The sequence below is a fragment of the Anomalospiza imberbis genome, chromosome 1 (genome assembly GCF_031753505.1).
Source record: "Anomalospiza imberbis isolate Cuckoo-Finch-1a 21T00152 chromosome 1, ASM3175350v1, whole genome shotgun sequence".
Lineage (NCBI taxonomy): Eukaryota > Metazoa > Chordata > Aves > Passeriformes > Viduidae > Anomalospiza > Anomalospiza imberbis.
In genome coordinates, this window is record NC_089681.1 from 85390948 (window position 1) to 85415376 (window position 24429).

Below are 24429 nucleotides of genomic sequence, written 5' to 3' on the forward strand. Positions count from 1 at the left end.
GAGCCAGGAGGAGGAGGATGGTGCCGGGCGGCGGCGGCGGCGGCGGCGGGGGGGGCGGCTGGTGGAGACGGCGGGGCGGAGAGCGGTGGTTCGCGTGCGGCGCTGCCTCTCTGCGCTCGATTAGTGATCCTGGGGAGGGAGCGAGCGAGTGTAGCCGCCGGCGGACGGAGGGGTGCGGGGGGGCGAGCACGCGGGTGAGTCCTGTGTGCGCGGGTGCGCGCGGCTGCGTGCTCCCGCGGGTGCGCGCTCGGGCGCGCGCGCGGGTGCGTGCGCGGCGGGCTGTGCGAGGGCGAGCCGGGAGAACGAGCGAGTTGCGCAGCTGCCGTGCGCGCACCCCCCCCGCCGCCGCCGCCGCCGCCGCCGCCGCCGCCAGCGCCAGCAGCAGCAGCAGCAGCAGCAGCAGCAGGGGCAGGAACAGGAGCACCTCACTGGCATTTAACGAGCGGAGCTGCTAGTTGCGCTGGAGAGAGACGCGCAGGGAGGAGGAGGAAGACGAACAGGAGGAGGAGGACGGGAAGAGGAGAAGGAGGAGGGGAAGAGAAGGAGGAGGAGGAGAAGAAGAAGAAAAAGAAGAAGAAGAAGAAGAAGAAGAAGAGGAGGGAGAAGAGGAGGAGGAGGCCAAACGGACACCAACTGAAACAAAAGTATTTCCAAACCAGCACCCAACTCCACCTTGTGAGGCTCCCACAGCATGGCTTCCGAGGAACTCTACGAGGTAAGAGCCCCCGAGCCGCACCGGCCCTGCCCCCGGCCCCGCCGGCCACCCCACCCCACCCCACCGCACCCGGGAGCGTTTTTGTGCTCCCCGGGAGCGCCGCCGGGCTTGTCACCCACACTTGCCGCGGCTGCTGCCCCTTCCCGCTGGGCCCAGCGCCTGCGTGTGTGCCCAGCCTGGCCCCCCGCCCCCCCTTCCCTCCCCAGTTTTGCTGGAGGAGGACGGAAATGTGACTGAACGGAGGAGACGGCAAAGTGTTACCGTGGCCTGCGCTCCCCCCCAGTCCTTTCCCCACGTTCACACAACACTTTGACTCCGGGAGGAGAAGGGGGGGTGCTGGATGGGGCGAGCAGCGCTGACAGCCCCGGCAGCGAGCACGTCGAAGTGCGAGCCCGGCGCTGTGCAAAAATGTGAGCGAAGCCGAGTTATTGCCTCTGTCCGGGCCGGGGGGGTGGGGAGGGGGCGGGGGAGGAGGGGGCCAGAGGGGCTTTCCTCTTGGATCTGTGTCCGTACCAAAGTCCTGTGCCACCATCGTGTGCCTTGGCCGTGCAGCAAGCTGCGGCGGTGCAAAAGACTAAAATTTAAACTCCTCGGCTCTTCGTGCTCCAACGATAGGGTTGAGGTTGCGAGAGAAGCCAAAAAGATTGAAAGTTAAGGCTTTGACACGCCATCCTTCGCTCGGGAGGTGGTCAAAGCGTGTGCTGACGGGAGAGGAAGGTCTTGGGGTGAAGAAGGGAACAAGGTGACAGCCGAACTTTGAGTTTCCTATCTTATGTCTGGCAATTTCACATCCTTGCCCTTAACTGAAAAGCATCATGGTTCTCTTGGATTGAACTTCCTTGTTTTTATTTTTGCAAGAAGTCATCCCCGGGAGTGAAAAGCCATTGTTGTTTTGGAGCTGTTCTTGCTTTTTGGGTAGAGAAGTGGCTTCCCAAAACCAAAAATGCTCTTATCTGATAGTTAATATGCATCCAGACAGTGATCTATTAAAAAAATATATCCAGAGGCTGGAACTCTTAAGGTTAAATGGAAGCAGATAGCCTTCAGGACACTTGACAGAAGATGTTTTACTGTACAGCTGGTGCACATGTATCTGGTTAATTGAGTTACATCTGTGGTGCCATCGGTGAACAGACCCTGTAGAAGTCAGTGGAAGGTGCCCCGGGTGGGCTTGTATTTTAAGCAAGTTGACTGTCAAGCAGAGGTGCTGAACTGATAGACTAGAATGAAGACCGAAGGCCTGTATTCCCAAGACTGATAAATCATAGTTAATTGCCCTGGCAAGTTTCCCTGTCCTCACAATGTAGCTTAAGCCAATCTTGAAGGGATCATCCCTGGAAGTAGGAGAGAAATTTAGGAACCACTCTGTGTCTTGAGGGATTGCCGAAAACTTGCTTTGACTTTGGGAAAAGTTCTGTTGGTTTTGTGGAGTTGGGCCTGTAGACTGTGCTGCGGCCAGTTCTTGCTCTTTGTGTGTTGCTGTGTTAGATCAAAGATGGACAACGAGATACCGGTTTTGATGGGTGCGAATAAATGACCAGGAAAATTCTGTTTGCTGCACATTGGACTGAGGCTAAGAATGACCATTGTGCATGACTCTTCTAGGCTGTCTTAAATCGCGTTCAAAATGTTGACGTGTTGGCTCAGTAGTCAACTGAGTACAGTCATCCTCTGGGCAGGTGGCGCATAGTGGCCATTGCACAAGTGCCGCTTTTGAAGAACACCTGAAGGGATACTTTTAAATTTTAAAAATCAGACACATTCTTTAATCGTGCAAGTGCAAATTTTAGTTAAGATGCCAAAATTGTTAATGCTTTTGGACTCACATGTGGGCAAGCTGTCTTTTTTTTTCTAAATTGTTGCTCATTTTGGACACGTTTTGTCTTCTAATGAATTTTCTAGCTGTGTCTGAAAAATCATAAAATAATAAATGATTTAAATATAGTGAGCACTAATTTGGGAAGGACAAAGCTGCAGGTTGACCTGAAATGTTAATTATTAAGGAATTTAAACTGTTTTGTGAACTGCCTGTGCTATTGATGGTGGGTTTACTTCTGTTTCGTGCTTGTCTTATTTATAGCTCATGTTCAATATTGTTTGAATCTGGTGTTTGAAATCTGCTGCCATTTGTTATATTTCCATTTTTCCTTTTGGATCTTGATCTAGTGTCTTGATCAAAAAAATGTTGTGTAATCTATTTGCAATTGTTAGCTTAAGTATGAATGCCAACTATTTCTGCTGATATGTGTCATGGTTCTTCCAAAATACAAACGAAAAATCCGCTTATAAAAAATGAAGGTAAGTACATTTTTCTTTTTTTAAAAAAAAATCTTAATGGATTCACTTATTTGTGGGATTCTTTTTATTCTGGATGTCATCCCTTAAGAGAGGGAGCTGATCTCTATGTAGGCCAGTGATTTCGAATTCCAAGATCAAGACCTTGAAATCTACTAATGGATTGGCAGTGTGACTGGGGCAGGCTGTGTATCCTCAATGTCATTTGTTCCCATGCATTTTAGAGGTTGTGGTGATGGCTACCCACTATTTTTTTTTTTTTTTTTTCCTGGGGTAAAAACATTGAAGAGACTCTTTTTTCTAGATGGAAAATGCAGCAGTCAGTAATGTTGCCTGCCTCTGTAGATGAGGTGAATAACCTACTTTTTCTGTTTGCAAGTTTGTTTCTTCAAGGGACAAAGTGTTTGTTAGTGAGGTGGACAGACATGGAGAAGCTGGTGAACAAGACAGGTGAAGGAAAATGTAAGAAAAGGTGCATTGGGTTTTTATTTCCCCACGTTTGTTTCAACAGGCATTGACATCTTGTGGCATCTCTTTTTGTATGTGTCTGCTGCGATTTGTTAGTGTGGTTTTTGAAAAATCCTTTGTACAGCCTTTGGGCAAATGGTAGGGTTACCTTCTCCTTCAATGTGACAACTTTGCTTTGGCTTACTGACCTGTTTCCCACTAAACATTGTTACTTGTTCTCATCATCTTCACCGGAGTAATTAGAAGTAGACCTCATTTCCAAGGTTCTTTTGGAAGCAAACTATGTTTGCTCTCTCTGCAGTCAAATCCCTTCACCTCCTTTGGCAAACTCTTGCAAGTGATGTCTGGGATTGAAGTCATCCCGAGTTGTGGTTAGCATGACAAGTTTGTTTGATGAAATGTGGAAATGATTCCATACAAGTGCTCTGTGGGAGAACTTTGTGCTAGCCAGCAGGTCAGATGTACCAAGTTGGGGTCGGTAGACAACTACTAATCTGTACTGAGTTTGGAAGTGTCTCTTTCTCATAAAATTTAGTAATTTGTTTTTGTATTAGGTGAGGTGGAAATGCATTGAAGTTCTCTGCTGTTGGACAGTGTATCTAGTCAAATTACTGAGTATTTCTGCCTTTCCTCAAGGAACTGCTGGTACAGCTGATACCCATAATATACATGGTCCACTGGATCCTCTGGCTAGGCTTGGGCCATGATTGCTACTCCTCTCAAAACATTTTTACTGGATTTTACTGATAAGTAAACAAAACAGCTTGTGTGAATTTTGCTGGTGCACCTATGCCTTGATGCCTTTTCTTCACTCTGTGTTTCACATTGGCATTGGTCATAAACCTAGGGTTTTAAGGTGTCTTAACCAATTTCCATTAAAATATTACAAATTAACATATTGAAGGTCCTGTACTTCAAAATTACACATTTTTGTATCCTTTATAGAATGGAAAATACATATTTTTTTTAATTCTTCCATTGCCTTACAAAAAACATACACATTTTTTCATACTGGTGTCTAGTATTCTCAAGGTGATACTTCACTTCCAATGATGATTCAGTACTTTTGGTTTTATTTTTAGAACTAAAGCCTTTGACATTAAATTATACAGATACAGTGAAATTACAAACTGAAACAAATTTCAGGAGCAACTGGCTGAAGTTCTATGGCCTGGCATTAAGCTATGTATCAGGTTTAATCACCTAATAAGTAAGCCCAAAGAGACATATTCCAAGAAAATTTAAACTTTGTATATAGAGTAGTTGCCACAAGTCAAAAAAAGTGATCCTGTGGGCTGTTCTTAATCTAGTTTTTTAAATGATAGAGTGTAGAAGACTGTTGGAAAATGCTGTCACTTTGTCGAAAATTTGATGATGCATAGGAATTACTCACTTAAACCTAAAGTTTCTCTCACGGCCCTAGTAACACTGCAGCAATGGAATCTTCATCGTGTTTTTTGTGCATTTACTGGAAAGTTTAAACATTTGTTTTGCTTAAGTTAACTGAAAGGGTAAAACCATTATCTACAGTATGCAGCTTAGAGTTGTAGTTTTTAATGGCTATTTGATGAAAAATTACTGTTAGCAACAAATTAGAATTGGCTGTTCAGGCAATAGCCATTTTTTCCTCATTGAAATGGGTTGTTTTCATTCAGCCTGTCGTACAGGAATTCCAGATTGTCTTGGGATCTGTCTTCTGCTGCTTGTTTCTGATGTGCTGATTCCCAAGACCTTGGTTAAAGATCTTGTTCATAAGGAGGGACTTGTAGTCATTGAGGTGTAACGCCTGAGTTTTTATGAGTTTATTTGGACAATTGTTGGAAATGTTACTGCTTGTTTCAGGAGAGATAAAAGACACAAATTTGCTTGACTGACCCTACCCAACTAAGTAAGACTAGGAATTTCTGTCAAATATGTTGTGTTGCTTCCACCCCTTAGGAACTACACATCTGACTTTATTTAAATAGAGTTGAGGATTAGCTGTTCATCTTCCATGGGTGACTTTCACTTCTTTAAACCAAAGCACAAATGCAAGAGCACTGCAGGAATGGAGCCATCACATTTAGTGTAAGAAATTTGACTTTTCCATGTTCCTTGCCAAGCTGCTTTTCACCACCTGGATTAGCCCCAGAACTCTGGACAAAATTGAGGACTAGTGCCCCGTCTTCTGCTGCTGCTGCTGCTGCAGGGGAAGTGCCTGAGCTGCCCCTGGGGTTTTCTCCAGTGTGCCCTGCCCTTCATGGTGCCACTGGCCTGGCAAGGCTCTGGGCTGCTCCCAAGGTGAGCTCAAACACATGCAAGCAAAGGAGTGAACCTCTGTCGGTGTCCTGTGTGGAACACAAATGGTTCACAGATATGGAGATGTCTTAGCAGGTTTTATGCACAAAACTCCTTTTTATGTACACGTGCAAAATCAGTATAGTAAAAAATGTTTTTATTTTTTTCGGTATTACTTACTTTGAATTGCTGATGTCCATCACAGAAAAAAAAAAAAGATGGAAGAGAGAGAAAGTGGGAAAGTGGTAAAGAGATGCCTCATCCATAAAGCCTGTGTGGCTCTGATAATTCTTAGCCTTCACAGTCTGTCTTTTACTGTGATTTAACTTCTTGAGTTTTTTGGTCAATCAGAGATTTATTACTGCAGTGCCAGTCATGTTTAGAGTTACAGAACAATTACTTCCAACTTGCAAGACTGTACTATCACAGAAGGTTGCTTCCACTATGCTGATGTTCAATACCTCTAGAATAAAGATAAATTGTAGGACACAAAGAACTTAATGAGACATGCCACAGCCCCTTGTTCTTCGGGAAGGTTGGCATAGCTGGAACAGCATTGGTGATGCTGTGTCCCTTTTAGACTTCTCAGTAGGTGCAGTTTCATTTCTTCCTGACTGCCGCAGCATTTCTGATCTGTGCCAAAGCAGTAGAAAAAACCAAGTTACTAACAGTTATGCTTTCATCTTATTCAACCTCATTCAGACTATGTGATAACTGGATGTGCAGGTCTGTTGGATATAACAGATAAGCAGCCCTATAATTGCCACTCTTATTCTTCTGTAATAAATTCAAAATCTGTTGTTACTGGGCAGTGTATTATTTTTGTGTATCCGTTGGAAGCACAAGCTCCACAAACTGTATTTGTAGGGTAAAAAGGGATGCACAAGTCTTTCCCTGTTCTCTTCTGTGCCTTTGAGGTTTTGAATGGCTGGATGCCACGTGATAGATATTATGGGTCAATAAATACAGGGTTGATTATTTTTTTAATCTTAGAATAAAATATTTAGAATTCACAAAATCAACCTACTATGTGGTTTCTCTGACAGTATGCTGTTAGTCCAGAAAATATCTTAAAGTTCAGTATTTTATATTATCAATTGTATTTTCCAGGGCTGTAGTATCTCTCTAAGAGCTTTTATTTTTCTGATTTCTGATGAGCTTTTAATATTTACACACAAGAATTTTGTGATCTTTGAAATTATTTCTTTGAACTTCTGTCCATGTTACTTAGAGGAAAAGAAAACTGGCATGTTACTGGCTCAGTACACTGTAAAGGCAAAAATATTTACTGTTTTCATAAACATCCTCAGAAGATTTACATGTGTCCCTTAATGGTGACCTGTGGCAGATATTTTTCAAGGCATCTATTAATATGTATGAATACACAGGATGGATGTTGATTAAAAAGCATATTTTAATCATAGGTTTACAATTTTAAGTTGCTTTAAAGTCACATTGATAGGATTAATTGTAAAGAAAAGCAACTATTTTCTAAGTCTCTTTTAACTGTAAATTAGTTGTATTGAATAATGGAACTACTGTAACTCAGTTTTGTTGTGATTCTTCAGTGAGACTTCACATTTTACTATCACAATACATACCATGAATTAGTAAAGCTCAGATCAAATCTTTCTTCTTGGCCATGTTAAGTCTGAGGGTTTGTTTCATTTCTTTTGTGGGGAAAAATAAAGTATGTATTCAAGTGGCCTAACCACATTTGTAGTTGTGCTTCTCTAACTCTTCTGCCCCCACAGTGTCTTATGCTTTTCAAGGAAATTGTTAATGTTTGTTCTTTGCTGTTTGTCATAGTAGCACATGAAAAATCAAAACTCTGTTGTTTTTTTAATATACTGGATTGAAAGGGAAGGAACTCTTCTCTTCTCTTCTCTTCTCTTCTCTTCTCTTCTCTTCTCTTCTCTCTCTTCTTTTTTAGTTTAAATGACTTTGTGATTTTCATTTTGCAGAGACATTTAAATACTTCTCTAAGCATCTCCACTTCCTGTAAAATACTGGATTATGGAAATTTGCTTCATTTAGGGAAAGAAATTTGGCTTTACTTTGGAGATGCCACTGTTTAAAGCAACTTGTGGGAAGTATACAGTGATGTATTTATTACAGAAAAATGTTACATGTACATTTTGTAAATACATATGTAGGAGAACCATTGAGGTACATTCTTAAGAGTGCTGAAATGGATATATATCAACTTCAAAATACTTTCAAGACTATGATGTGTTGAATGTTGTATTCAGTGGATATTCAAAAGTTGGTAATTTATGAAGTTCCTTCCATTAAATGCAGTTCTTCAATAATGCATGATCAGGATATTGATAGTATTTTTGTTACCAATAACTAGACGTATGACGGGTAGAAAACAATTCAAAGTAAATTTGTGAGAGTTAACTGGAGTATAGTTTGGCTAGTTGCTAAATCATGCTCATTTGTTGTGTTTTGATTTCAGCACCTGATTTTCCCTAGTTCTATGTATGTATAAAGCGCATCTCGTGATAGCACAGTGTGAAAATTCCATTTTACTTTAGTGGTGAGGTCACTTAAAAAGTTAAAACCAACAGACCTAGGATTGTATCTGTAAGAAATAATGGGAATGTAAGGCTCTATGTACTGACACAAAAGATCCATCCAGTTCAGCACCCTGATTCCTATCACAGGTCCAGAAGGTCTCACTGTCGAGAGAAAAAATGGGAAATGTGGCACAATAGTCATTGGGAACTTTCATGGCTGGCTTTGTTGGGACAAGGCAGATTTCAGCCTTGGTTATAAAACACTGGCAGCATAACCTGAGATGCCCAAATGTTCAGAGCCCACATTCATTACCTGCACACATCTGCCAGGGGGTTGTGGCTGCAGGCCACAAATACATTGTTGTTCCTGAATTCTGTGTTAGCTTGAACTCAGAATTTTCAAGAAGAGGTTGTTAGTGTATGTGATCAAACAAAACAAACACTAACTCTGTGTAAAACCTTAAGTCATCAGCTTGAGGTTATATGCTCTAGATACTTATGGAGTCTTCAGCACAGACTTGATGTGCTGAAGGACTGTACCCCAAAATAAGTTCTAGCTGGCAGCTGTTTGTAAGTACACTCAGCCTAGAAAATTTGGAGAGAGGAATGTGCCCACAAAATAAGATGAGTTGTAATAGCAGTTGTAATAACTCTAGGAATTAATCTCATTATTTGAAGTTACTACTGTTTTGTAAGTATAAACCATAGTAGATTGTACTGAAGTAGAATATATAAAGTTAGGGAGACTGATGGAAAACTTTTTTGAAAACAGGAAAAATCAGCATTTTTTTCTCCTCTGTAGGCTTTTTGCTGTATAGTTACTTTATAACTTAACTCTTAGGTGGCCAGTCATGTTTTCAAGACTGGCACATTTTTTCTCACTTGTTTAGGTTACAAATAAGGACCAAACTTGATCTTAGATTAGCAGTGCTTTTAAAGAACAAAGAAACATAAAGTAAGACCAATGATGTTTACGTCAGACAGAATCTTGAGCTTTTGTTCTTAGTGTATTTTTCTGTTGATTTAGTTTGTAAATATAGTTATGCTAAATAGATACATTCAAAGCAACTTTTCAGTTGAGTGAGCATTTCCAGCAAAACAATTTCTAATGTTTCCTGAAAATGATGCTTCAACCTCAGCTTGCCACCCTCTTTTGCAGCTGAAGGAGTAACTAACTAGATGTCCAAGCATTCCCAAGTAGAACAGAAGATTTAATGGAGTGCACTTTTAGAGCAGCCAATCAATTTTCACTTGTGATGTAGCAAAGTCAGAAGTTTCAAAGAGAAAATTTAAACTGTTGGTACACATCAGGTTTTTTGTAATATACGTATGTAGAGAAGGTCAAAGCCCAGCTTTGAAATTTTTTCTCCTCTTTGTCTGGTTCATGTGCTTAGTGTTATGTGCTTTGGGTTTTGATTTGATTGTACAAAAGGGAATGTGTTGAGTGGGAAGAAAAAGGGCCACTTGATCTCTATTTGGTTTTTATCTGAAAAAAAAGGTCCATAAGACAATATAATACGGAAGTCTAGGACAAGTTTATCATTACATGACTTTTGAAGGCATTGGCTTCCAGAGAATTAACATTGGCATGAGCTGTACTTTTACCCAAGTCATCAAGGAATGAACAAAGAACTTTTTCCAGATGCCAAAGGCAGGTAAGTTAGCTTCCTGTTTCAAAAGTTCCATCAGTGTTTCAGATTCTATTTCACTCCTGTTGGAGGCATCTCTCTTCTATCAGGGCAGCTCCTTAATTGATTTGTTTTTCCTCTCTCCTACATTGTACTCATCAGCTCTCCTGAGGTTTGTGCTTATTTATTTAAACTACTCAAGAATAAAATACTAGGTTTGAATGAGAAGATGAAAATCATGATATTTGAGGATGCTTCTTTGAGATGAAATATTGTACGACTGTTAAAACATGGAAGCTGGTGCATCAAGCAGGTGTTGATTTGACAGCTTATGTCCATGACTACAGTAACCCAATGGATATAAAGCGTTGCAACTTCACAAAATTTTAAACTATACAAAGATGGGATCTTGTTCATTTTTTCATCAACAGGATATACATCACATGTGTAGACAACCTGTACCATGCTTTTCTACTTTCTTAACAGTAAAGATTTAATAACATGGTTGCTTGTCTTTTATTGGATTTTTATTTTGAATGCTTTTTGAGGAAAATCATTAAAACACCTTATCTTTAAAACAAATTCTTTACAAAAATCCATTTAGATTTTAAGTTCAGTTATGCCCTGAAGCTGGTGTGATGCAGAACAAGTGTATTGAATAAGATGGTGTTTTGGGGGTTATCTATGCATGCCACAAAACATGGATTTAGTGGGGAGATAGAATGAGCACTGGCACATGATATGGTTTCTGTCCTCATGAACATTAGGTTTTGAGCCACTCATAGTGACGGATGAAACTTTGCTGTTATTCATTTATATCTATCCCCATATTATTTTCCTACATTTATCCAGATAAAATCACTTGCTATGCTTTGTTCTTCATACCTTCAGATACTTATGAAAATAAAGCACTGATGGACAGCTGTCAGTTAAGTTATACTTAAAGAGTGTGAGATGCATTTTTTCAGTACAAGTGAACATCTTAGTTAAACATAATGCTGATATTGGTCTGTGAAATGTGAAGTTCTTTGTTGTTGTGTGTTATTTGAATATATCCAATTCTAAGTTCCTTTTTAAAGTAATTACAAACAAGTTTATCCTAAAAAATTCAATGCTTCACACCTGAGCGCATATATATATCTAATCAAAGCTAAGAAATGTAACAGAACTGATTTCTTCCATGCACACAAAGTAATTTCTTTACTATGGCATTCTTACTGTCAAGCAAAAATCATGGGAATTAATGAGAGTCATCATTCTAGCCTATACCTCTCTATTATATGGGTTTATTATTTCTATGCGTGAAGTAATGCTTTATTTGGCCCTTTATTTTTTATGCGTACTTGTTTATATTTATGAAGCTGGACCTAAAAGTTTGTGACTAAAGGTGACTAAATTGGAGAAAGGGATTTTATATCTCTATATACTAAATAAAGACTTAAAGTGTACTGAGACAGAAAATTATGAGAAGGGGAAGAAGAAAATAGTGCTTGACTGTAGAACCAGTGGAATTTTATCTTGTGCTTGTCACTGAATTAATGCTCTCTTTTATTCATTTGTCTCTTTTGTCCAATATTTGAGTTCTACCTACCCAATGTCTTTTCAATTCCTGCCTCTCTAATTTTCAGTCAAACCACCAGGAAATTCTTTTTCCATCCAACTTGTTCAGAAAAGGGCACTTACAGTGTGGAATTAGTTGCCTATTGATTGTAAAATAAGGATGTTTTCTGTTTTTCTGGAAGAATCTGGAAATTGGTTATATAGTGGAAGAAAGGCCTATGTGTTAAAATTGCTTTATCTTTTGTAGAAAGATAGGTAGGCAGGGGTTGTTGAGTGAAAATGGAGGCTCTCATCATTAGGTCACCTGAGTGCTGTCTCGAAAAATGTAATTCTTTCTTTTCTCTGTCACAGTCTAGCATTGAGCGTATCACTCAGACTCGGTATTTCAGAGATGATTGCTCAGCTCCCTGACAAAGTTTGAATCCCTGAGCCAGAGTACGAGCAGAATAAAACCTTTTTCTTTTTTGTTTTCCTTTTTTCCCCTCAAGTAAATATTGTCAGAACATCTTAGAATAAAGTAGAGCAGGCTGATTTGGTCTGATAAAGAGAAGCTATGCTGCAAGTACAAGCTACAGACAGACCTGTCCCCTTTTATGTTGGTGTTTGGTTTGGTTTTCATGGGGCTAATTGGAGAGAGGTATTCAAGTTGCATGCAGTGTTATCTTTGTGTCCTCTGCAATCAGTGAGGACTTCAGGCCAGAAGGCTCTTTAGACCATTTAAGTGAAATTTCTCTAAAAGGTCATAGACTTCTTCCCCTTCCTCTATAAAAAAATACAGAAAAGCTAATTGGGTTAACTTAGTCAGTTAAGTTAAATATACTTAAATGTGGCCTTCTAAGCAGTAAGGTTTTGTTTCCTTTTTCTACAGTCTTCTGATCCTAATGCAGGATAATACCCAACTTTTCATTCATTATAGGCTTTCCCTTGGGGCTGTAAACTGTGTTAGTAGGTGAATGTTGCTAAGGGATTGTGCTGTTGAAGCATAAAGAGTTTAGGCATATGGTGTAAGCTAAGGCTTGTTATCTGACTGACAATAACTGATCAAGTTATGTTTTTAAATAATTGTTATATTTTAATTCCTTTTATATTAAAACTCAGAAGGTGTTTGGGTGGCTATGCTTTATGATTGACTTCAGTTGTCTTTGCTTGGATTGCTCAGATGTTCCTTTCTGTTTGAGCCACAACAGCAGCTTGGCCATGTTTTAAGAGGATTGGAAAATTGATCTGGCATCATTAAAAAACCGAACAAAAAACTCTGGCTCAAAAATGTTTGTTTGGTTGAAGCAGTTCCTCAGCCTGTTTCTGTGCGTGGCTGTACATGTACTTGTCAGGATGACAAAGCAGGTGTGGAAGGTTATTGAAGCTGTTGAACTTCTGAGTGATGGCCACAAAAAAACAGCCTCAGTGAGCAAGCCCTGAGACCGGGGAAAAACTTTGTATATCCCGACAGTGTTTGTGTTGGGTTTTTCCCGTAATGTTTCTTTGAATGGTGTGATACTTAACATTTAGGAGACTGTCTACTTCCAACTGCAAGTACTAGGGCTCTTTTCTCTACAGCTTAAACAAATTTTAAGTGCCACAAACCTTGCTTGCCATCACTGTCTTCCTCCTTCCTTTGCACCCGCACCGATTTCTGTTGCTGGGTGAGGTGAACGCTCATTAAGGAAGTTTGCCTAGCTGAAGGTTGTCCACTGCTTTTACAGAAATAGTTTTCTGGCAATTTATTGACTGGCCAAGGTTGAAATCCAAGAGGTGCCACTTCAAGGGAAGGAACAGGAATATATGGCATGTTTGAAGAGAGACAGGAGAAAATGGATTGGATGTGGCGGGATGGTTGCAGCAATGACTTGGCTCTGTTTAAAAAAAAAAACAACTCTCAAACTGCAAGCCTAATTTGCAGGTGGATCAACTCACTGGACAGACTTGCAGTGCGACTGCACAGCTTCTTGCCCATGGCTTGAGCTGACTCAGAGCTGCGTCCCCGGACTCCACCTTGAGGTCACGCAGCCCGTACGGGAAGGGCTGAGGAACAGCGCTCCTGGGGGAAAAGGGCTGCAGCCCTGGCAGGCGAGCACGGCCACAGCAGATACTGGGCTGGATCTTTTAGTGGCTGGTTACCCTTCCATTTCTAGTGAAAATGGCAAACCCGTGCTTGCAAGAATTCGGGATTCCAGTTGCTTCTCAGTGTTGCAAAACTTTTACAATTCCCTGAATTTTACTTTCACCATAGCAGTTGCAAAGCTTGGTGAAACTTATTAGCTTTGGTGTGCTGTGCAAGTAATGAAAATTCTGCCGCAGTGTAAGGTTGTATTTTCCTTGTCCACTTTGATTATACTGTAACATGCTCTGAGGCTGTTGTGCAAACCCAGTTTGAAGATGCAGGTGACATACAAGTGTAGTTAAAAAGTATAATTTATTTCTAAGTGTTCTGGTTATTCACTGAGTGGGCAGTGGGCAGGGAGTGGGATGAGACAGGATGTGTTCCTGTAGTTGAGCTCACTTTAAGCTGCATGTAATTTAAAATACTGATATTCATAAAGATTATTTTTAGCCCATCCAATGGAATTAAAGTTCAGCATATAAGTGCTGTCAATATCTTTTGGGTAGAAAAACCTGGGCTTTAATTACTTTTGGTTTCAGTTTCCCAGGCAGGAGCAAATTATTTTCGTTTTGAGTGTGTTTACGTGCAAGTGGGAAAACTGATAAGGAAAGTAAACTGCGTTGCTCTTTAAGTCCTTCCAACATATAAATAAAAAATTGTTAGAAAGGAAAAATGCCTATTAATACAAAAGACTACAAGGCCAGTGCTGTTTTATGGAAGTATTTGGGAACATAGAGGTAGTAATTGAGTGAGACTTTAGAAAATAGTTGAGTGATTTAAGTGCCCCAAATCCAGTGTTCTCAGTTCTTTTTGTGTGTGTGTTAAGCCCCTTATTTTGCTTATATTAAGTAAAAATATTCACTCAATTTTTTAGGTATTGGTAATAATTAAGAAATTTATTATTTCTATGTGGTAAATGTTATAAAATACTAGACTATTTATTCAGCATTTTAAAGACAATTTTATTGAAAAGATTTAATATACTTATTACAAATTCTGTATTTGTATGCAGTTTGAAAACATAAAATAGTTTAAATATTGGTTATCCAGGGGTGTAGTGCACAAAAATTAAAATTGCCTGAATGTATATTCAGATGACTCATTATTTTAACAGGTGCATGTAGCAATAAGTGTTAAAGCTATACTTAGCTTCTAAACCAGTACAATTTAATAGTATTGCCAGCCATTGACATTGGTCCATCATTTAGTTAAAAAAACCCAAATCAACAAATTATTAAATAAATAATTTAAAAGTAGAAAACAAGATTACAGTCAGGAAAAAAAGTCTATTGATCATTGTCTAGAAACTCAGTCCAATATATTCAAATTTATTTGCTTGCCAACAAATTATTGAAAACAAGCAGCAAACACTTTAGACTGCTTACGTGTAAATAACTAAGTCAAATAAACTTTCAGTGTGCCAGTTTTTATTGATTGCCACACTTTGGTAAGAGCAGAATCAAATTATAAAATTGTCCATTATTATTGGCCCGTCCACTCTTCCTCAGTTCCGACATAGTTTTAACAGCCAACCTGGCCTAGATACTGGGTTCTTTACACACAGAAAACAAGGAATAAAACATTCTGGTTTTGATTTTTCACAAGATAAAAGTAAATAAATAAAGTATACATTTAAGGATAGAAAGTTGCCTCAGAAAGTTCTGTATGGTCTACATTTTCTATTTTTAGAAGCAAGGCACATTTTCAGTAGATTTATGTGACAGAGTAATCTTCCTCTAAATGTCTAGATGCAAAGAAACCATGCACTGTTACTTCAGAGTGATTACATTAGCTGATGATTATTAACATTTTCTTGGAATTAGTAATATGTGTAGGTCATTCATCATATTTTTCTGAGAAAAAGCAATTGTGTTCTCTTCAGTTTTACTCTTCTGACAAAAGTGAAATAATATATAAGATCACTTCCATGCAAATAATCAGCACTGATAGTTATCATTGCTTATTTCAATGGTCTGCCAATACTGGCTTTGCCAAGAATACTTAATCACTCTTAATCGGAATAATGTAATTAAATAAATGTAAATATTTATTAAAAAATAATGTCATACAGATTTTACTGAAAATATAAAGCAATTTTGTCTCAGAGTTACATTACTTTCAAATAAAAGTTACTCAGGTGTTTTTTAATTCCTACAATGAAAAGTCATTAGGGATAGATACGAAACTGTCATAGTGCAGTAAGGCAGAGGTGAATACTTAAATGTATGAAGATTCAGAGAAAATGCCATGAACAGTAGTGGCTATTAGCTGTTACAACAAAAAGATCATTCTTAGTAGATAATATAGACTTCAATCATAAAGCTTCTATCCATGGGGTTAAAAACAATATGAGAATTCTCTTATCTCTTGAGAGCAAAAAAATGCCAGTAACAACATGTGTCTACTAGATAGGAACACTAATAATTGAGACAGAAATACTGAAAAAAGTATTATTCTATTATTTTTTAAAAACATGCCGTGAGTCAGATTAATGTTGTTTTGTGGTCAAAATCTGGGTGTTTTGTTCTCAATTTACTGTGACTTACAAATAAATATTTCTTTATTCTGATAGAAGCAAACAAATTTAAGTTTTTCTTTAGTCTACCGGAGACAGGATTTAAAACAAACAAACAACCCCAACCAACTGAAGATATCTAAGGTATTGTGATTTATATTTTGTTTTGTGTTAGTTTTAATTGTTTAGAAGTCTAAATTAGATAGGATAGGCCAAGATGTAACATAAGTACTAGACTGGACAGATTGATGTTGATTGCAAAAAGAACTGTAAAAGGTTGAAATGAGAACTGCTTAGCAGAAAATTAAAGAAAGCAGAGTCACTGCTTGCCTGAGTGTTCATGACAATTTGAACTGATCTGTACTTACTTCTTTACTCTGAGGCTGAAAGTTCTCATTGACAAAGATACTCATATAGGTATAGCAATCTTTTGTAAAGCACCTGATGCAGCACTGCATGGTATTCTGATTTCTGAAATCTGTCTCTTTCCTACGTCAACATGGTCCATATGAAATCCATTTTAAACTGGTTGACTGACAGATCATAAAGCAGTAATAGATTAAGGACATTCATGTTGGATTTTATAGAAGTTTTTCACAGCCCATTGCTTTGATGATTTGGATAATGATCTGGTGGAAAATAGAATGTAATCTCTGGTAAAACGCATATGTGAAAAAAATGGATGGATTCATAAGTGTGCGGGATGGTCTGTGCTGAGTTAATGGGGATCATTCATGAACATAGGTTAATGAGCTGAAGATACCTGTCCTGACAGCATGGTCATACCTGCAGAATGGAGAGTGGTGCTTTGGGAAGGAGTAATTTGATGATAAAATACAGCAGCTAAAATGCACATTGCAGTCTCTTGGTATGGATATTGGGGATCTCAAGTGGAGTTAGGTGTGGTGTTACCTTGCTATGTAGATTTTAGTGAGATGTTAGAAATTTGTATCTTATTTGAGCTTAAAGTGAAAAAAACCCCAAAACCTAGGTGAACTTAAAAAGATTCAGAAAAACATGTCAAGGACAACTGCAAACCTTAAAAATAAATAAGTCAGCAAACCCTGGCATATAGCAGGAGTCTGGAGAAGCTCTCTCTGTGTAGTATTTAGCAAAGGTGACTGATGGCCTGTAAGTACTTACATGGGGCAAAGATTTCAGACAAAGTAGTCCTTTAGATACAGTAGATTTTGGATGACAAACTGCAGGAGCTCAGAGCTGATCTCAGATGTATTAATTCTAGAAATATAATAAATTTAAAATTGGAGTCAATTATCTGTCAAAACAGCTTATTTTTCAGGATGTTCTTATGCCAGGGAAAAAAAAAAAAGCTGTGAATTTTTTCCAAAAAGATGCCTTTAGTTCTAGCACAATATGATGACCTGATGCAGGAATTTTGGAGTGAAATTATCTCTTATACAGGAAGGCAGACTAAGTAATTTTTACTTACACAGGTAATCTACAAAATCTGATCTGAAAAGTGTTTTTGGCATCAAGGGCACACAGTTGTAATGTGCACCTGTGTTTTTGTTGGGAAGGCTGAAAAAAGAGGGGGAAAGAGAAGGTTGGGAATGTTAGGAGAGGATATAATGAAGACGGGTTTAAATTTTATTTTACACATAGAGAGGAACTAAGTATGAGATTTATTAAATCAAAATATGTGATCATCCAGGCAACACATACATCTTCCATATAGCATTTAGAAAGATTTTTGCATGCTAATTGTGTGAATTAGCAACCAGCTGGGAACAATACCCTGCTATTTGTTAAAGGAGAGACAATAAAGTTCTTCTAGACAGGAAAGAATCTACATTGTTAACAGATGACCTGAAAGTTCAGCTCATTGAAAAGGCAAATATTTTGACCAGGAGAATAATTCTTCCTGTGGAGCAGTATGAGTTGCCATGCTAAAGCCGTACAGCTATTTTTAACCATGTCACAGCTATTGAGCTTAGTCTTCAATTTAGTTCATAAACAGTATAAAAAAGACTAAGTAGGTCTTTCTTTTTGATGAATGTAGAGGTGAGTATGTCAGAATCTGCCTTTTTTGCAGTTTTTGTTTGTTATGTGCAATTTCTACTTTGGTTTAACAGTTTGGATGAAGATTTTTGTCACTTGTTGTCACTACCTGCCACATTCAGTCTCGTTGAACTCCAGAAAAACTATTGTACTGGAGTAACTGTGGGCAAAAGATGAAGTTGCATGTGAAATGAAGGTTGTGGTTGTTATCGTCTAGGAGGAAAAAAAGTGGAGGCTCTGTATAAAATCCTGCTTCCTTCCAAATGACACTGAGTTTTTCAAAAGTTTGTTCTTGAACACTTTTGTGGTTTAAAAAGCTTTATTCCAGTTTTGCTTTGTGACAGTTGTACAGCAGAATTTGAGTTTGATATGTAACTTTTGAGCTTGCCTAGAGTCCTTTGGATGCGTGACTTGAGCATCTAAAATCATTATCAGAAAATCTTTAATTTTATTTCCTGAATTCTAGGTTTTTCTGTTTTAAATGCTGATTTTTTTTTTAACTATGATAAAGGTCTCTGAATTACTTCAGTGCTTTCCAGCAGTAAAGTTGTTGCCTAAATTATGTCTGCAGGTTAAGGTTCTTCACAAGATATGTTTGTAATATAATCAGTATCTTATTGAAAAATATTTGAAGTAATGAAATTATGCTGTTTTCAAGATCTGCATGTATCATAGATTTAAGATATCTCATTTTTCAAAGACATTAGACTGGAAAATGATACATCAAGGTAAATATATTTTAACTTCAGTAATGGACATCACTGACAGGCTTATGTATCTATATAGGTAGTTTTTTTTGGCAATCTCTGCATGTTATTTTGTGATGTACTCTTGAGACTGTGTATTGTGTATTTAGATTCTATATGATTTCTTTGGGACATGTTGCAGATTTATGGTCAATCTGTGTATGTACATAAGTGTGTACTGCTTCTTTTGGGAAGAAAACAAGCATCTTACCTCTTTAATTATCATTCCTTGCAATGTGGAAAACGTGTAAGAAAATGTGACCCAAACAGGAGAAACAGCTATGAATTGCACAGAATGCAAATTCCTATGAATTTTATTTCTTTTTGCTTTTGCAGTTAGTGAGTTTACTCACTGTTTCTATCAAAATGGTGAAATAGAGTCAGGCTTAATCTTTTCCTTCGTCTTTCCACCACTTCCCCACTATAATGCTAATGTTTGTGGGACAACAGAAAGCAGGTACGATGTACTACATTTTGTGATAACTTGATGATTTGATGGCAAGCTGAGAGCAGACCAGAGTACCTTTGAATATTATTCATGGAAATGAACTAGAAAGTGTAACCACACACAAATGTTCCCTATGTTAGTGCACATTTTAATAGTTCACTGTAACTTTTTAAACTACTTTGACAAAGACCACTTGACTGACCAAAAAAAAGTGATACAATGTAATTGAAATTGTACTGAGTCTGCTCTGTGATACAGTTCATTGGCAATGTGTCTTACCACAAAAAAAACCCCAACAAAACAAAACAAAAAAAGAATCTTCAAATTCAGCTTCCACCAAATTATGAGATGATTATTCTTGCTTGCTTGATAAAGACAATATGAACAAACCAAATTTAGGTTAGCCCCTTGTTCATATATACTAAATAATTCTAATAAAACTCAAGAACTATGCCTAAGCATCTTTTTTTTCTTTATAGATTTTTGTACCGCATTGTAAAAATATTGTTGTTTATGTCACAAATTGAAACATTTTCGATTGAGGAAGTGCCAGATTAATGGTTGCCTGTGTGTTCTTAATTCTCTTTATATCTAATTTATGCATAGACTGGATCATAGGTCTTGTGGTCAGGGAAGAAAACCATTTTCAGTCATAATTGACAGAGCTAGAAGGTGCACAGCTAATCTACCCTTTCAGATGAATTCCCTGGGAAGGGGTTCTTCCCCTTTGGTGCTCCCAGAGCAGAAGCATAAGCCATGAGCAAAAACCTGCCATGCTTATGTTCTCTTGTTTGTCCTTATTCTCAAGGACTAGAGATTCCCACATATTTCTGAGGCAATATGTGTTGATATCCTGCCCTTTCCTCATCTCCTCAGTTTTAAAGTGGCATGAGAATTACATAGAAGGTATAACTGTAGTAGAAATACTAACTTTTTGTATTGGTTGCAGGCATCTAGGATGAACTTGTTAATTAAAAACTTGTTAATTAAAACAAAAATACAAAGCCTAAGTTCTCAATTTTTAAGAAAACTTCCTAGAAATTTGACTTAAGTTTGCCTGTTGTTTTATCACAAGAGAACAGAGTTGAAGTTTGCTTCTCTTACAGGATTTGCTCTTTACTCTGTTTTGCAATAATTTTCTTAAATTGGATAGCATATGAGGATCTGATGAGTTTGTTGAATTTTTTTTTCCCTTTGCATAGTGAGAAAAATTATGGAGTAGGGGGACTACTTCTAAGTAGCATTCCTATTTTTCAAACAACTGATGTTGTGATCCAGCTGTATTGGTAAGGAGTTGGGAGTTTTTTCCATACTATCAGGCCTGTAATTTACAATAATGATTTTATTTCACTTTGTCTACATGGATTCCAGTTAGTGTGCTCAACTTCATGTTCATGGGATCAATTTTGTGGGCTCTTACCTGCTTCCTAGAAGCCATTTCTCCTTTTCTTTCACCACTTGAACTTAAGAGTACCTGTTTTTAAGAGAGTAATATATTTCCTGTCCATATAGCTTCTCTTGATATCTCTTGCCAGGCTTACAAAACAGCAGCAACCTGCCTACAATATATATATTTACTTCCTTCTTCAGCAGTAGCTTTGTCAGTGGAAGAACAAGTCCATACCAGAGCATTCATCACTGCCCTCTACCTGGGGTTAGTGCCCTCTCTGGTCTGCTGGCTGAGCTGCTCATGGGAGCTCTCCTTAATCCAATTCAGTCAAATTGAGCCATGTTAGGAAAGATTTGTTATTTAAATTACTTAAGCTGATCTAGCTTATTTTGACTGACATGTTTAGGGAGTTCTTATATATGCAGCTCAGCCAAAAGGTTTGAGAAGTGGTAACCGTCAGCAGGATGTGATGTTAATTTGGGGCAGTGGGTGGCAAAGAGCAGGTCTTTCCCAGCTATGCTCGAACTGGTTGCTGTGTACTCATCTACAGCCTGAAATTTGGGAACCTGGCTTTTCTTCATGGAGCACTCTGAAGTTTTTCTGTCATTAAAAAGGAGAAGTCTGCCTGTGCCGGTTCCTCTCTGAGTGCTCCCATTAGCCACAATTTCACCCAGAACCACCTAGAGCATATTGGCCAAGAGGCTTTGATTGCCCACTTTTGAATGACTCCTGCCAGCATTATTTTGTAGTTGAACTAAAGTGCAGGTCTCCCTCTGGTGCCTACTTTGTAAAAGCACAAGATTTTATAATTGGGTGAGCAATTGAAAACCAACTGTATGAAAAGAGAAAGGTCTTTTTGTTGTCCTGGTAATGGCAGTTCTGAGAGCGCTGACAGTAACGTTAGACAGTAGACTGGTTTTTTTCTTGTGGTACACAGTGCTAATCTGCACATACATTCGGAACTCTATAATAGTCACTGTCAGCTGCAGCAGTGCTCGTCCTCTACACCACTTCTGACAGCAAAATCTTCTTTTTGGGATGTGTGTTTGTTAGTATGTAGATATATTGGTAATGGATATCTGGATGTAGGTGCATCTATGGAAATAAAACCAGAAAATTTTCATCACTTTCTAACCTTTTTCACTTTCTTGCCAGTTCCTTTTAGCTGTTCATTTTTGGAAATTAGTTCACTATACAAATATTGATCTTTCTAATACAACCAGAATTTTCTGCTTTGATAGATTTTAATCTAATTTAAAACACCCCACTTTTGGAAAGGCTCAGACATCGGTACATTGAGAAGAGCACAGCACCACGCATCCCCAGCAAAATACTAAAAAGTGAGAGGAATTTTTCATTTACATCGCCTTCTACTTTAGGGCCTCTGCCCCTTTCAGAGAACCACCATCAGCCCCTATCAGCCCTACCACTCAGGGCTATCTGTGTGTAAATTTTCCCATTCATATTCCCAAGAACACACAGCACAGATGTTTCCCAGAAAGATCCTGGTTATGCCATACATCAAAAGAACTCCATGCCATTTGGACTTGGTACCTTTCAGTTGTACCTTGCTGACACAGAGGATACTTTGACAACGCCTGCTGTCAGCAGGGGTTTCTCAAACAAATACAAGTGATGTGTGTGACTCAGTCCAGCAAGTTGCTATTTCCTGATACAAGCCTGCTCTAAAAATGCCTCAAAGTCCCTAAAAGGAGGGAAGCAAGGAAGAGCAGGTAGCGGGTAACCCAGTGGGGAATGCTTTTCTGCAAGTTGCCATTAAAGGGCTTATGTTCATTCCCAGTAGAATGAATTCTCAGCTTTAGCATTGGCTCTAAATGGTCCTTGTCTTGTCCTCTTGTCTCGTATTTTTCGAAGTTTTTTCATAGAAAACAAAACAAAGTGTTGAAGAAAGTCTTTCACACTTTCCTCATCTGCTTTCAAAAGGAATAAATTGGCCTCAAAATGCTTTATAATCATGTTGTTCTCCAAGGCAGGTCAGTGACCTCGTCTAAGAGCAAATCAGAGTACTAGATTACATCCTCACTGCTAGCACTTAGTACCTCCTTAAATTCTGCCCTTGAGTTTAAACATCCTCTGAAAGAAATACTATCTGTGTCCCAGTGGTAGCAGATGTACATGGAGAGGTGGCAAAAGACTGCCTGGAAGGCTCTCAGTTTTCTAGTATTTTAAATAATTTGTTTTCTCCTGGCAGCTCAGACAATTTACAGGACCTTTGAACCTTATCCTCCATTTCCTTCCCAAGAAAACTTCATTTCTTCAAGTAATTGCTTTAAGAATCTGTTTGTTTATAAGCTTCCAAAGTGGAAGCTTGATTCTCTCTTGGAATCAGAGAAACCCTCTGTAGAATACCATGTTCTCAAAATGTACTCTGTGCTGTGAAGGAATATTACTCAAAAAAACCTTCATAATAAAATAAAGAAGGTAGAGAAGATTGATGGAAGGTACCCAAATCTCTGTCAGTGCCAGATTATGGGAAAGTTTGATGAAATGTAATTGTCCATCTACCTGTGTATACCCACACTAGAACCTTAAACTTGGAACCACAGTAAGAATTACACTGCAAGACAAATAATGAAAACCATTCTTTTATGCCGAGAATTCAAATTCAGACCTTAAATGGCTAATAGGGGGGAAGGAGATGTTCCAAATATATTACACAACCATAAAGATACCTCAAAATATCCAAAAGCTTTTCTTGAGGAAAAACAATACCTTTCTGGAAGGCAATACCTAAAGATGATGATAATTTCAATGCTGTCCAGTGTGCAGCAATAATTCTTGTTTAGCCTGAGAAAAAAAACTAAGTAGTGGTGCATTTCTGTTTCTCAAAATGGCACTTTTCCTAATTTTTTTTCCAGAATTGCTTAAATTATTTTTACACACATCTTGAGCAGATGAGTTTTGTGTAGACTTCAGTGAAATTTGAGTGTTACTTGTAGTCTGAGCCCATTTGCTAGACCATGATCTTCACTGGTGTTTAAGTACATATTTGATCCTTCGTGAGTACTGACTGAATGTAGCCAGGAACTCGTGTCTCAAACCACTGTGCTGTAGAGCATCAGCCAGGCAACTGCTATGCTCACAGGGCTGTAGCCCACTTCTTCATCCACAGTGTTTTTCCAGCTTTTCCATTTGGCCATTTTACTGCCCACCTCCTACTCCAAGTCACTTGTAAATCTGTTATTGCATGCAATGCTAAAAGGTCACCTGCTTGTCTCTTTGATGACACTACTGCTGTATGGTACTGTCTATGTGCAACCTTCCTACCCTTTGTGCTATCCTAATCCTCACCTTTTTTTTTTCTTGGCTTCTTTCACAGACACTGTTTCCTCTTTTCTTCTGCTTGAATCCTTATTCTCAAACAATCTTTCCTTAAGCCCTTATTAAAAAAACATACCATCTATTCTTCCACCTTAAGAACTGAACACAGCAAGAGATTTGGAGTTGTCTTTAATGCTCTTTTTCTGAGTGTACAGTATTGTTCCTTTCTGTTGACCCTCTTGTACTCTTCACTCTTTTCTTTCTCTTATTGTATTTTCAGTCTTTTTGGATCAGTGATGTAACTAAGTGCTTACCAGCAGGATTTCAAGTTGTTTGTCAGGTGCCAAGCTGAGGATTTTTTTAGATTCCCTCTGGTGTCACAGTATGATCTGGTTCTTCTGAGTTTGATGCATTAGTGTTGTTGGTAGTCAGCAAAACCTCTCTCAAACTGCATTGGTGTGAT

The 24429-nt window shown here is 38.5% G+C and overlaps 1 protein-coding gene across 4 annotated transcripts in view; it reads left to right on the forward strand.

The window, feature by feature from the left end:
- Positions 1 to 299: 299 nt before the first annotated feature.
- CDYL (chromodomain Y like) overlaps positions 300 to 24429 on the forward strand; it is a 103589-nt gene continuing 79459 nt past the window's right edge. The window contains exon 1 of one of the 4 annotated variants that reach the window (XM_068198696.1): positions 300 to 715. Coding sequence is in view for 3 of the 4 variants with exons in the window: in XM_068198678.1 (XP_068054779.1) it covers positions 692 to 715 (24 nt within the window). In the remaining variant the exon portion in view is untranslated. The remainder of the gene's footprint in view (positions 716 to 24429) is intronic. The other 3 variants (XM_068198678.1, XM_068198668.1, XM_068198675.1) reach the window with 3 other exon arrangements.